The 15,285-nt window shown below is 44.7% G+C and overlaps 1 protein-coding gene across 1 annotated transcript; it reads right to left on the bottom strand.

The window, feature by feature from the left end:
- Nucleotides 1–1,033: 1,033 nt before the first annotated feature.
- Nucleotides 1,034–13,326, bottom strand: dlgap3 (discs, large (Drosophila) homolog-associated protein 3). The gene is made up of 10 exons (XM_035529352.1): nt 12,277–13,326; nt 8,566–8,783; nt 7,846–7,948; nt 7,178–7,394; nt 5,903–6,411; nt 5,205–5,299; nt 3,761–4,233; nt 3,520–3,611; nt 3,177–3,317; nt 1,034–2,633 (listed from the first exon to the last, which is right to left on the bottom strand). The coding sequence occupies exons 1-10, from the start codon at nt 13,324–13,326 to the stop codon at nt 2,328–2,330; spliced, it is 3,204 nt and encodes a 1,067-aa protein (XP_035385245.1). The 3' UTR covers nt 1,034–2,327.
- Nucleotides 13,327–15,285: the final 1,959 nt, after the last annotated feature.

Genomic DNA, 15,285 nt, shown 5'->3' with positions numbered 1-15,285 from the left:
CACTTGAAAACATAGAAACCGCTATTTACCTACTCAGCCACCATCCCACACAAATAAATACATATACAATACTGAGCATACTTTAAAGGTTTAGAGCTATTAGCCATTTCCTTTTGTGTATGTGGACATGGCATATACTTAACAGAGAAAAAAACTATTCCTAAACGTCCTATTTCACAACTAAGAAAAAAAATGTTTAAAAAAAATTGTTCCAGACAATAAGCTTTTCAATAAAGAGTACATTAAGCCTTTGGAATTGCCCGGATTTCTTATTATATCTTATTATTAATTTCTTATAAAAAATTGTTTTGATCAGTGATCAATGAATTATGATAACAGACCATTGCAATATGCTTAAATTAATAACACACAAACCAAACAGATAACAAACATTCACAGAACCTCTAGGCTAGAGGTGTCCACATCCGGTGCTGGTGATTTACTACCCTGTAGAGTTTATGTTAGATTAGGGTTGGAGCTAAACTCTGCAGGATGGTAGATCTCCAGGATGGGACTTGGGTACCCCTGCTCTAGACTAATGGAATCAGCTGTTCCAATCATTAAGGTGATATCAAAGGGGTGATATCACAGGTCACACAAAGTTTGGCTGCAAAAGCATTTCAAAAGGCCAGAATGTACAACAATCCATGCCAGGATGGCCTGTGTACCCTTGGACATTTATCACAGTGGTCACACTACAATGACCTCAGCAAAAGCCCAGCATTCAGTGCTGAAAGAGATTAGGAAAAAACCCTTTGTAACAGAGAGTGACCCACAGAGATCTCCAAATTTGCCAAAGCTCACGGAGAAAACAACCCCACTCATGGCCTGGTCAACTTGTGATCACAGAAGGAACAGTCATTTCAAAATGGTATCATGAAACTTTACAGGAAAATTATGAAGTATCAGTGTGTCTGAAACTGAACCAAAGTTGCATGATGCAACAAAAATAATGACCAACAAAAACAAATCAAAAGCACAATGGCTTAAAAAAAAGAAATCCATGTTTGAGTAGTTACGTCAGAGTCCAGAGTCATGGCCTGAAGTGTTCATAGAAGAAATTATGGAAAGAGTCAAACCTTCTCATAGCCATTGTGCAAATTGTGTTTAGTAGATGCAGGAAAGATTAGGTGGAGGTTTTGCTGTTACCAGTTAGTAATTACAAGGGTTCACTTACTATTTACAGCAAGTGTTAAGTATTGTCTAAAAGCCCAATAGTATGTGTTATTAGTAAGAGATTGTGTTTATCTATTAAAGATCAGTCCATATATTTCTGATTAAATATTTATGATATTTATGCAGAAATCCAGGTAATTCCAAATGGTTCACAAACATTTTTCTTGAACTCCTTTCTAATGCTAGAGAGGCTAGAATTTTTGGCTCTGTCAATCTATGACAGAGATGACAGTGATACTGACTTCACCCAAAAAACATTTCACACTTCAGTTATTTACACATAGATGCTTGTGGTGGATCAGTGGACTGAGTGAGGAGTTTTCCTTTTCTGAACGGTTCTCTTAACAGGATGCAGGTGAAAGTGGGGATTGTCTTCTGCACTCTCTTGCAGCTGTTGAACTAAAACATTTAGATGTGGTCCAAACCTCAGCACAATTTGCTGCTTGGGAGCCTAAATTTTTTTTTCTCTATCCTCATCTGTCATTGCATCCATATTTATATATATGCCAAGATAAACAAAAAACAAATTGGACATTTCAATTGAAAGTGTATCCCTGTTGAAAATGAATAGGTGTGGATGCTGAGTTATGCTGCTCCTGTAGTTCATTGTCAAAGAGAGAAAGCCCAAATTCATACTGGTTGGCCTGAGTTTTAGGGGTGCACTTATTTAACCTAGCCACAAGAGTGTGCTGTTCTTTCACAGTGAGAGGACCTACTATCACAACACTAGGAAAACTAAATGCACAGTTAAAATATTAAGACTATATCAAAAGAGTCAGTTATTTGTAACTAAATTCTAAGATCCTCTCACCAAGATAATTTTGCACTTGTTTCTTTTTTTTCAGAGGCATTTATTGAAACAGTTCTAAGGTTGTGGAATATTATACAAACCTTACCAAAGCAATGCGTCAATATCATACAAATTGGTTGTGCTGTTGGGAGCCCTTTGTTTCCTGTGAGGATTAGTACTGGTTTAATAAGTGAGTGAGCACAGATCCAGACGGTAACCAACTTTCCACTTCTCCATGTCATTTTTAAACATGTGCTGTGTGTGAGTTTCACGGCTCCAAGCCTCCTTGCTGACCACTTATGTGCATGGGGGTACGTGCAGGTGGCAGGGGTGTGTGATGGACAAAGCAGTGTTGGCTGGCTCACAGTCTGGTCTGTGCCTCAGGGATGTAGATCTCGATGCTGTCTGCGCTCTCCGTGGCGGAGTTCTGGCGGAAAGAAGCCACCCGTTTGGGCCCCGCCTGGAGGAGCCTCCGACGAGCCTCCTGCCTCGGCCGCTCGCCCAGGTCCAGTGACTTCTCACGCATGGGCATGCCATGCCCATGGGCCACCATGAGCGTGCCTCCGCCTCCGCTCAGCCCAGTCTCGACCAGGCTTTCTGCCCGCAGACTTCCACCCACGCCACCTGCTGGCTTCTTTGGTAAAGGAGGAGGGCGCTTCTTTTCATCCTGAGAAGGACAGGAGTGGTGAGGGTAGAGAGGTGTTTGGAGCAGGGATAGATGTAGTGCATTTGAGGGAACAGGATGAAGGACATCAAATACACACACACACACACACACACACACACACACACACACACACACACACACACACACACACACACACACACACACACACAGAGACACCAACACACACATATGCAAGGCAAGTTCATGAGAGAGTACGCATTGGCATGAAGATGGACAGTGCCATAAAATCGTGGGTGGATGAGAATATTTGGGATGGATAAAAATGAAAAAGAAACAGATGGATAAAAAAGGAAAAAAGAGAACAGTTATACATAGATTAGATAGCAGTAGGCTGGTTTAAATGTTTCAGAAGCACAGGCTCAGCAGTTTCCTTTTGCACTGTGCTACAGGTCCAGTCCCACTCCTATTGTTGATGTGGAGCTAGCAAGCTGTGGAGAGTGAGCAGACTCTCGGCATGCTGACGGTTTGGCTCTGGGTTATGGCCTGGGCACGCAGCTGCTGTGAATGCACCTCCCATCTCACCTTCTTCTCCAGCCTCCAGCCTGAGTCCTTTATGTGCTGCAGGTCTTGGAACTTGACCCGCACATCCTCAATGGCGAGCTGCAGCAGGTCCCAGAAGCCGGCCAGATCCTGAGAGCTGGGCTGGGGATATGCTGAGGGGTCCTGTGAGGGAGAGAGTAAGAGAGGCAAAATCAGTCGAGTGCCCTACATTACAGGCCCAGGGTTTTTCTTTTTTTTTCTTTTTTGAGGTCACTACATATTGCAAGTAGATTATAATGAAACTATAATGATGTTCATTAGTAGCTCCTTGGGGAGGAAAAGGCGGCCTAAGATTGTGTGAGGAGAGGAAAAGCCTACTGCTTACCACACTCTGCTGGCACATACGGAAGAACTGCTGCACCTTCTGGGACATGAGTATCTGGGCACTGCCCACTGCAGTTCTGATCAGCTCCAGCACTGCATGAGAGCAGAGAGAGGCTCACAACACAACCTTCCCTGGGTCACATTACCACTGTGCTGAGAAATCCAGATGTCAGTGAGAAACAGTGTTGGTGTGTCATTGCACAATACCCCCTGACCTCCCTGATGTTCACCCACCAACTTACCCTCCTCTGGTAGCTCATTGTCTTCTGCCTCTCTCTCCATACTCTGGCACCACCCCTCCACCCGCTCCACCTCAGTCTGCAGGAGCCGGAGGAAGAATTCTCCATCCCGGAGGCAGGGAGATGCTCGACCCGAGTCTGGCAAGCTGCGGGGACCCTCATGCCAGCTCACCACTGCCCGCTCAGGGGTCAGGGGTGAGTGGGCACGGGGTGGGGCTCGTAGCTCCAGGGGGCAGGGCTCGGCTGAGTAGGCGGTGTGGTATTCATCGCGGTAGGCCCACTGACCCTGCGTGTGGACAGTGCGGTATTCTACTAGCTGGCCGGCAGACTCAGGCTCTGAGGAATGGCGCTGGAAGGAGCAGCCAAACTGCAGACCCTTATCCTGGGTAGGAACACTCAGGGTGCCAAAGCCCTCCATCTCCAGGTCTGCCTGGACGCTTGCCGTCACGCTGTTGGAACGTTTGAAACGTGCACGTCTACAAAGAAAATGCACTTTGCATTGGTAAATTTCTTCCCATTTACACATGTACAATAAAAGTTTTCATATTCATGTTTAAGTTAGGGCATGCCTAACACTGATGCTGAAGGTCTGTTTAACTGCTAGAGTGTAGGTCCAACCTTAACCTAACATTAAGTGATGTTGAACATTATGATCCAGTTAACAAAGGCCTTCAGTAGTATCTAATTATTAAAGCCAGAACTAAAGTGTACAAGGTGGTAGATATCCAGGATCTCTGATGTAAGATAACATTTTACATTTATGGAATTTAGCTGACATGTTTATCCAAAGCAACTTAGAATTATGACTGAGTACAACTAGAGCAATTGAGGGTTAAGGAATTTGCTCAGGTGTCCAACAGTGGCAACTTGGTGGCTACCACTGCCCATTTTGAACATAAAACATATATACACTGAATATAAGATTTTTTCTTTGAATTACAATATTGTCACCAGCCTAGCAAAACACCGTTCTGTTCATTAAAAGAAAAGAACACGCCTAACTAAGTATAACTCTTCCTGATATCTTGACCTCTGCCTTGAGGTGGACAAATGGAATGATTCGGTCACATGATCCACATGTAATGAGCTCATCAGTCCATAGCCTGGATGACTATGACATCTCTTCACATTTTATGATGTATTACGTCAGGCCTAATTATACCTTCTCACCACACTTCATACTCCTAACACATACACCCCCACTGTGTGCATGTGTCTGTGTGAGTGTTTGTGTGTATGGATGTGTGCGTACGTAAATTCTCTTCCCTGACACTTCCTGCTCACACTGTGATTCACACTTCACCCAACCCCGTTAAGTTGTCAGTCCAATCACATCTGATTAGAGTCACTTGTCATGACTGGGGGCGGAGGTGGGGGGGGGTGGGGTTTGAAAAAAAAATCTATACAGAAAAAAACCCCAAACAAGACAGCAAGGAAGAGCAGATACCGTTTATCATCCTCCACTTGGACTCCAATGGAGTGCACCTCTCTTAGCACTTTGCCCTCGGTGTCTGAGTCTGAAAGAGTCTCTGAGCTGTCAACCTACATTACACACACACACAGTGGACAACATACACAATGTGGAACAGAACACATTTCTTACACTACTGTATATAAGTCAACAGTACTAGTCAAAAGTTTGAAATTGTTTACACACACACAAATCATATATATATAAAGTGCGAGAGAGACAGAGAGAGAGAGAGAGAGAGAGAGAGAGAGAGAGAGAGAGAGAGAGTGAGAGTGAGAGAAAATTGTAGTAAAGTATAGTTTCAGAAACAGAATGTTTTGGACAGAGGTCCTTCATCAGCTGTACAAACAAAGTGCTTGCAAACTATATATATATATATATACATATAGAGTAAAGTAAGAACATGCATGACAGTCTACTTTCTCTCTCAGACACAGAAAATATGCAGAGAGAGAGAGAGAGAGAGAGAGAGAGAAAGAGAAGAAAGAGACATCTTTCTGGCTTAGTCACACCATATTGACGGCCTTTATATACATACACACACATTATATATATATATATATATATAATGTGTGTGTATGTATATAAAGGCCATCAATATGGTGTGACTAAGCCAGTCCAATGTAACTGCAAATTCAGATGGCTATAATTTGAATGTCCTACTCAAGCCTCACCTGCACAGCTATAGAGGACCTCCACTTGCGGCCCTTGCCTTCCTGTCTGTACTCCTCTGTGCTCTGGGCCGCTTTGCTCAGGGCAATGCTATTTTGGGGCAGTGAGGCAGACTTGCCCAGGCTACCTCCACCGCGCTCTCTGGGCCCCCTGGGTCCCTCCAGCAGGCTGTCAGCTGAGGTGCTGTGCTTGGGCCTCATGGGCCCCGAGCCTGCTGGGTAGATGACGTCCCGCAGGGCCCTGCCATCCACGCTCTCTGTGGAGTTGCTGGTCTGGCGGAGGCGTGCCGACCCTGTTCCTGGGTAGTATCCCCCTCTAGACGTGCGCCCACCACTGCTCTCGGTCAGATCCACGGAGTTGCTGTGCTGCCTGGGCTGACCCAGCATGGGCTGCCCAGTGCTCTGGAAGTAGGCATCCTGTGTGGACTCAGTGCTGCTCTGGGCTGTCACAGAGATCATGGGCTTGGACATACGTGGAGGAAGTGGAGGTGGGCCTTTCCTATATGGGAACACTAGTAGAATATTATAGATATTAGCAATATTGTAGATACACTTACCTGGGATTTTTGTAGAAATGTTTATTTACCAAAAACTAATATAGATGTACAGTTAGAATTCATAGCCCATCTTTTTACCATGCACCATCATTAGATTTTTATTAGGGGTTGCTTTCTGATGAAAACGCCAACTGAATCCAAAAAAGCCATTTGAAAAAACAGGTTTTACTGACATACAACTAAAATTCATTGCAAGAATTTTGACATATACACCAAGCATAGTGTGTCTTTTCCAAAAAGTCTGAAATTCTATTATTAATCACTGGGTTTATAGACATCATTTTTTTTCTTTCTTTTGTGTGTATGTGTGTGTGTGTGTGTGTGTATCTACAGGGGGGTGCATGGATGCATTTGACACTTCACAGAGGATTGAATAAATCTCTACTGAGATTTTCTTCTTTAAATGGGTGTAGTCCATCAGAAAGAGTAAAGTAAGAACATGCATGACAGTCTACTTTCTCTCTCAGACACAAAAAATATGCAGAAAGAGACCGAGAGAGAGAGAGAGAGAGAGAGAGAGAGAGAGAGAAAGAGAAGAAAGAGACATCTAAAGCTTTGAACTGAGACATGTTTCCTCACCAGTGCCTAGGTGGCTGATCCAAAAACTCATTAAGATATGGCAGTAATCCCAGTTACTACACAGAGATATGAAAAAAGCAGATAGCAGACATGCCCATTACACACCCACACCTGCATCTACACCTGCGCAGCCACGGCTCACCTGCTCCGCCCTTCATGCTCCCCTGGGGGCCGGCCATGGAGAAGACAGACAAGCAGTCGTCATCCTGGGAGCAGCCTGCCTGGATGGCACGCACGTAGCTGTGGCTGCGTGTACGGAAGCACCCGGGCAGGTCCAGTGCCTCCACGGCCTGTGACTCCAGTTCTCCAAACATGGTCTCACACACCGACTCAAACTGACGGTTCAGGGTGTCACCCAGCTGCCAATGCACAGAGATGCAGTGACATGGATTAATTCCACTCTCACATGTGAGACCAGTGCTGCCTATATTGTGATGTAGTTAATAATGCCCTATAAAATCTTTGTGGGATATGGTGAAACAGGGTAGAATATGAATTTTTGTATGGAAGCAGTAGACAAAGGGACCCCATAAATGCTTTGACTAGCCAGCCAGATGAAAGAGAATCATGGAAGCAGAGATCATTTGTCATGCTTTTCAATGACTAATGAATGACCATGAAGCTACACAGTGCAATCAGAAGAAGGATGACAGCAGAGAATCAGGGCTTAGCCTTTGGGTTAGATGAACTCTCATGACACATGATGTAAAGCCCCAGCCAGACCTGGACAATTACACCTGCAATAATGAGGCTTGTATAGTTCTTGGAATAGGGTGGACTGGCTCTGGCCAGAGCAGCACAAGGGGTTACCTGAGAGCTGGTAAGGGAGCGTGTGTAGCTGCGTGAGCGAGTGTGGCCTTTTGGTGTGGTACGGCTGTTTGAGTAGGAATCGGTACACTGTTTACATGAATATCTGTGGAGGAAGTAGTGATAAAACAAGTAAATATACAGAGCAGCCTGCTTATCAGTGACACCTATTGCATAGTCATGACTAAACACTACCAAACCCTTTTAAGTTCATTACATCTACTCAGAAGTTTACTGACTAATGGAAACTTGCTCTTAGTATGGAAGCGCCATATTTTTAGGGGCCTCTTTCATAAATGGCATGAATTAAAAATGGGGCAGGTGATGCCTGGATATTTTGTGCTTGTATAAATTCATGTTTATGCATAGATAAAATATCTGTTGTATTCATGTTTGCATAAACAGTATTTTGAAATGCATATACAATAAATATATATAACATCCAGCTGATATCTTCCTTTTGTTCAAAACCAGGTCACTTATGAAAGAGACCAATAAAACTTGACACACTATGCACAAGTCACAGAGTACAGACTGTCAACGGACCACACAATGCAACAATGACGCTAGCAGAAGCAGTGGATTACAACTTATTACTGAAAAATGCAAGGCAGCCTATCAGGTGCAGCTTTTCTAGATGGTGTAAATAACAAAGTGATCACCTCATGTAAACATCTAGACTATGCCATGCAAGATTCAGCACAGAATCAGTGTGTCACTCACTTGGAGGCAGAGGAGCGCTGATCCATGCTTATGGAGCGGCGGAAGGCCTCCCTCTGTGCCAGGAGCGAGTGCTTGGGCGACGTCTTTGGGCTGGGTTCAGAGTCGGCGCTGTCGTCATCACCCATGGCCTTGATATAGCTGCCGCTGCGCATGCGCCTGCAAGGGATCTCTCCACCACTGTCTGACATGCCCCCTCCACCCCACTCATCTGAAGGGACCTGACACAGACACACGGGTGCAGCTCAGTCAGCGTGCCATCCTGTCCGAACTGCATTGGGGCGAGGACCAGTTCAGACGATTAAGTAATAAAGCCATCACTGCAGGGGAAGTGACTATGCTAAGTTATCGCCAGAATCAGAGGCCTTGGACCACTGGGATCCTTTATTAGAGTTGTGGCTTATTGGATTCACTGTAGCGAGGGCTATGAGACCCAATGGCGCTTTATGGACATCGAGAAAGGAGGAGGCCTACATGTTCATATCTCAATAATGTGACACTTTATTGTTGGGCATGACATAAGGGTCCTCTAACCATGCTCTCACAAATCCCCTCATGGTCAAGGGCAAAGAATCAGCTGAACCAGCTGGAGGAGATTTTGTCTTGAAGCTGTGCAGCCATATTCAAGGTCACAGAGGTATACTTTTAATGTGGTCTTTTTCATGGCCAGTTGGCTGCATCTAAACGAGTACTTTCATTTTGGGAGGTGTAAGGCAATGTAGGGTAACGTTGCAGTCAAACACATATACCTGGTTGCAGCCAAACAGACCGTTTATAATGGAGGCAAAGTGTGAACACGTCAGCAGTGCTGAGTGAGACACTTAGCTTTGATGCTGTACTTTGTTTAACTAATAGCTGTTCGGGACACTGTACAGCCCATTCACATGTCAATTTTTCACACATACATGCACATATAGTGGCTCTAGAGTGAGCAATCTTTCCTTCTGTGACTTCTGTCAGAGCAGGAATTCCAAACACACACACACACACACACACACACACACACACACACACACACACACACACACACACACACACACACACACACACTTTTGACAGACCAGTCATGTGGCACTTAAAGGTCATTGCTTTCAAAACATGTTTCAGCATGATCTCTCTCTTTATGTCTCATATTCTGTGGGATGGGAGAAAGGCATTCAAAAGGCTCCCATGCTCAGCTATTCACCTACTTCCTCTTTTCCCCTATGTCCTCCATTTTGTGTTTTTTTTTTTTCAGGAAATTTTTTTTAGAATTTTTTTTTTCCTGTATTAATGAACTATCTACGACTGCTGACTTATCTTAACTTTTCTCTTTTAAACACTCACACACACTCTCACACATACTTTTGCACTTGGCACTCTAATTCCCCATCCTAGCTGCTCCATCTCAGGTACATTACCCTCCACATCTCCGGCAGCTGTTTGGAGCTCTTTCTCATCATCTTGACACATTTCCCTTTTCATCCTACCTTTGCCGCTGCTAATTGCAACCCATGCAGGGTGACTTTGTGAGAGGGAGCGATGCCGTCTCATTTATTCTGGTCCTTAGAACAAATCAAAAAAGCACTGTCCCACAATGAAACCACCATACTGCTGAAATCCTATTGGTGAGGGTACCCTACACTTCTTCCTCTCTCTCCCTGTGGCTGATAACAAAAATAATCATCAAGGGCCTGAGGGAGCTGAGTCGGCCCTTGTAAGGGAGCCAATATCTGCTGACTCCTGTATCTCAGAACCCGCTGTGCTGACCAGAACTGTCACTGGAAAATAGAGTCTGGCAGGCTTGAACAGACCCTGATGCTCCTTATGGTGGAGCACTGAAAATGAACTGATGGGACTGTGGTTTAATTACAGAAAAATTATATAGGATTTTAAAGATATGGAGGTACTGTAACAGTGTATTTGATGTTTTTATAATAGCTTGCAGGTTGTGAATCCACATGTTAATGAAACAGCCAAGAAATATATTTAAGAAAAAAGAATAAACTGAAGCAATGCTGATGAAGGTGTTGATGCACACAGTTACAGTGCCCACCTACCGAGCTATTACAGCAGACGCTAGAAACAATTCCAAATTAGACAGTGCAAACACTGCCAGATGTCAGTGGAATTATTGACATCATCCTTGGAAAGAGCAAAACTAGGCAAATGCTCAACCTTTTTTGTATTACTTTAAAGGATGTATATTTTACAAGTATCACATATCCTGTCATTGAAGTCAGACTATTGTTTGGTTTATTCAGAATATCATTAAAAGCAGATACACCAGATAGAATTAAAAAAGTTCAGTTTCTCTAACATGCTGTCTTTTCTCTTTCACATCCATGAACACACACACACACACACACGCATGGACATGCACATGCTTGCACACGCTCATGTGAACGTGCATGTGTATGTGCACATGTACCTTTGGGTACTAGCCTTTCTGTAAGGGACCTCAGCTGGGGTTTGCTGATGGAGCAGTAAAGAAGGAAGAGCAGCATTCATTACCTGCCGTTGCCATAGAAACTCAGCCCCTATGCCGGGCATCCTTCGGTAATCGGGATGGAGGTTATGAAAGGGGGAAGGGAAACTAAATGCTTTGCTTGGTGTCAGGCCAGGCCAATCACTCTTCCAAGTGTGTTTGAGTGACTAGGCATGTGGGCAAGAGCAGTTTCACATCTGTGCTGGTTTGTGTGAGTTGTGTGCACATGTATAGGTAGAGGATATGGCTGTACATGCATACTTTGTATGCATGGCAGATTATACATTAGCAACTGAATGCTGAATGCTGTATACATAATCTTTCTTGATTTACTCTTTCATCACATCTCTATAGCAGTGACTATCATCTACTAGAAGTGGGTTTGAAAGTTGTAACTAAGGAACTAATCTATATGCAGTTCTTCACCAAATAACACATGGTTTGTTCATTGTTCATTTAGACTATTTGTATGATGATTTTATATATGAACATGATATATGCATGTATCTTGTGAGGTTTACAGGAACCAGCTGGCAGACTGAGCCCCTAAATGGTTCTGATCAGTAGACAGTAGTTTCTGAAAGGCCACACATTTCTGTTATTTGTCATGGCTCCCTTGGCACTTGATGGGACTTTTTCCAAGAGAAGTGAGGGAGGCTTGAGAAGGTGTCAAACTTCTATCCCTCAGAGTAACAACTGATAAAAATAATCACCACATCATTTCTTATTTTGCAAGAAGGAACTGTCACTCAGTGCAACTCAAATAGCCTGTTTCCCAACACAGATTAATTCCTTTTGTCAGGTTAGTGAATCTGCAAGTCAATGAGAGCAGCAGGGTGACTGTCTGTTTGTTTGTGTGTGTGTGTGTGTATGTGTGTGCGTGTGTGTATCTGTGTGTGTGTGTGTGTGTGCGTGTGTGTGTGTGTGCGCGTGTGTGTGTGTGTGCCAACCTTACCATGAATATTTAAACAAATGTATCTGATCTGGGGTACCTGTTCTGATTAAGGGTCTTGCTTGCATGTTGTAAAGGTTGGAAGGGTCTTTCTTTCTTTCTTTCTTTCTTTCTTTCTTTCTTTCTTTCTTTCTTTCTTTCTTTCTTTCTCTCTGTCTATATCTATCTTGATGAATATCTCTCCCTCACTTTCACTCTCTCTCTCTCTCTCTCTCTCTCTCTCTCTCTCTCTCTCTCTCTCTCACACACACACACACACACACACACACACACACACACACACACACACACTTGCCTTTAGGTAGTGGAGGCTGCGCTCCTTTATCTTGGTGTCTAGGGGCACCAGGGCCCTATCATACCCTGGCCCCCCTCCCCCTGCTCCACTTCCCCGGGAGGTTGGGTACGCCTCTCTGGCTTGGCTGACCGTCATGGCTGACCAGGTGCTCCTCTTCAGGGAGTGGCCGCCATCTCCTGCCCGGGCCATGGTGGAGCAGGCCAGGCACTCTGCTGGAGCAGGCCCTTTGGCCTTCTTCAGGGTCAGTTCCTGGATGGCTGCATCCAGGCTCTCAGGGCCTGCAGCCATCCCCCGCCCGATACGCCTACCAGGAACCAGGAAGCTACTGTCACTATCCAAATTGTCATCGGAGCTCCACCAGCCAGCCGTTCTGCTGCGGTGCCGAGAGCTGTGCCGTGGCTCCTGGCGTGAGTCACCGCTCTTACTGCGCTCACGGCTCTTGTTGCGGCGGGTCGAGCGGGATTGATGCGTGCCACCAGGGTGCTGCCCACCCACATCCTCACCGCTGCTGCGGTGGCCCCGTTCTCGCTCCCTCTCGCGGCCCTCGCTGCCACTGCCACTGCGGGTGCCGTTGAGCTCGCGCTTGGCTGGCGCCTCCAGTGAATGGGACTTAGCAAAGAGGCGCTGTACGGAGTTCACCAGGTGGCGGATGCGACTGGGGCTTTCGCTGCGCTGCTCCACGCTGGCCGCACGCTGGTACTGCAGTGTGTGGAAGCCATCAGGGTGGAAGGGCAGCTGCTTCTCAAATTGGTCCAGCAGGTTGGGTGGGATGCGGTGCATCTTGGCATGGCTGTGGCTGTGTGATGACAGACACTCCTCACATGAGTCATAGGTCTGCTGCTGGACAGGGTGCGAGCGCGGGAAGGTGCCGCCTCCAGAGTGGGGTGGGGCCAGTGGCTCGGGGGGCCCACCAGGCGGATAGTAGGGGTGGTCATTGTGCCCTTGGTAGTGCTCTGGGTAGTCTTGAGCAGCATCGCAGTCCTCAGGCATGCAGTGGCATGGGCCAGATGAGTGCTGCGACAAACTGCGGCTCACCTGGTAGCCCTTCATGGGTGGTCCATGGTGGGCCGCCCGGGCTGAAAGGGGGCGCTGTGGGCGTGACAGGGCTGCGTCGGGGTTAACTGTATAGAATGAGGGAGTGAAAGAGGACACAAAGTTAGACATTGGTAGCCATAACACAATCCTAGAAGCCAGAACCTCTAACCACAGCAGCTGATGTTCTGTGGGAACAAGCTACTCTGAACATGGATTAAGCAACTACTGCACTGTTTTCACTATTCCTCTGCAAAATACTTCCATTTGTAAGTGTAAAAGCTCATTGTGACAAACAAAAGTCCATCATGTTGCTGATTGAAGCTGTCAGAATCACACTGCACTCAGGTTTAAGGTACAGTCTTACAACTGAGACTGGGGCAACTGTCATTCAAAAAAACTCAAAGGTATATCCTCAGTAAAAAGATCTTCCTGACAGTCAATGTGAGAATATGTTATATAACATTTTAAGAGTATAGTGCCTGCCTATCTCAAACCAAAATAAAAAGCTTTTTTGGTGGAAGAGAACAAATTAGGCACTTATTTGTTGTGGCAGAGCAGTTGACCTTAAGCACAGCTTAGTACAAATGGGCACACACTGAGCAAGCATTGCTCCTACTCCCATCCCCTGGAGCTGCACTCACATCAGCGGGAGTCATCTCAGCTCTCCTCTCTCATTGACTCCACACTCATTTAGGAAAGTGAAGCGTGTTGTTTGGCTAATTCTACCAGTAACATATTTCAGGCTTGTCACACATGTCTCCAGTAACTGGTCCACATCTCTCTTCATATTTGGGAGGTGCTAACCTCGATGACATGAACAAACTCATGAGAGGGGGAGGGAAGGTGAATGAGTGAGTAATACACTTCGAAGGTGGAGCTTATCAATGTGGGAGCAGCTCCATCCAGCAACTTGTAGAACCCAATAATATATTATTAATTTCTCAATAATGTAATAAACTCAGAAATGTAGTAAATGTTTGCAATTACCTCAAAAATGCAATAAAACTCAATAATTTGCTTAATAATTTTGCTTAACCATGATTGTAATAACATTTTTACCAATAATGCAATACCTTATTACATTTTCAAGTTAATCATGTAAAAAGTAAAACACTAACTATAAATATGTAGAAATTACAGAAGATGCCATACCATAGCATCAGTGAGTAGGTTTGTGACACATAACCACATGTAATGTGACCGGTAAAAAGGTGGACATATGCGGAGAAGAGCGAGATTTATTATGGGCAAATCCAAAATCAGAGTCGTTGGAGGAGTCTAGGGCCATAGAGCCAACACGGAGAGTACGAGGTTACATTATATACAAAACAAGGGCTAGGATAAACGAACCAAAGGCACACGAAGGCAAACTGGGGAAACAGGCTATAACAAAGATGCTAGGAAGAACTAAGACTAACAAACATGAAGGCTAGAAGAAACATATAGACATGGAGAACAAAACTTACAGGCTTTCAATTATTAACACATTCAAATTTTCTAACAGCCACAATAAACACAAACACACAGATTCAAATAAACAATGAACAGCCTAGACACAAGGAACACAACAGAGTTTAAATACATGGACTTAACAAGACTAGAAACAAGGGACAGGTGTGGAAAATCAAATGAGGGGCAGAGAAAATGAAACTACGGAATGGAACTAAAATACACAAGACAGGGAAAGCATGCAACATGGAAGCTGGAAGGGACTAATCGTGACAGGTTATAGCTGTTTATTGTTTTCTAAGTGTGTCCTAGACTGTTCATGCCCAGGAAGATGATGATGTTAAAAAATGGCAAAATCTACACATTTTGGAAAGAATATAAAAGTGTTTAAAAAAATGCATTGATATGAACTTGATGTGAACATTCTGTTTTACAAAAAAACAGTCAATAATCCCTTATTCTAACATTCATGCAGGCTCATGCAGGCTTCCATTCAAGTGGCCTAGAACCACCAATGAGTTTTAG

The sequence above is a fragment of the Electrophorus electricus genome, chromosome 8 (genome assembly GCF_013358815.1).
Source record: "Electrophorus electricus isolate fEleEle1 chromosome 8, fEleEle1.pri, whole genome shotgun sequence".
Taxonomy (NCBI): domain Eukaryota; kingdom Metazoa; phylum Chordata; class Actinopteri; order Gymnotiformes; family Gymnotidae; genus Electrophorus; species Electrophorus electricus.
Note: the sequence above shows the minus strand (reverse complement) of the source record. Positions and strands in the feature narration are given on the sequence as shown.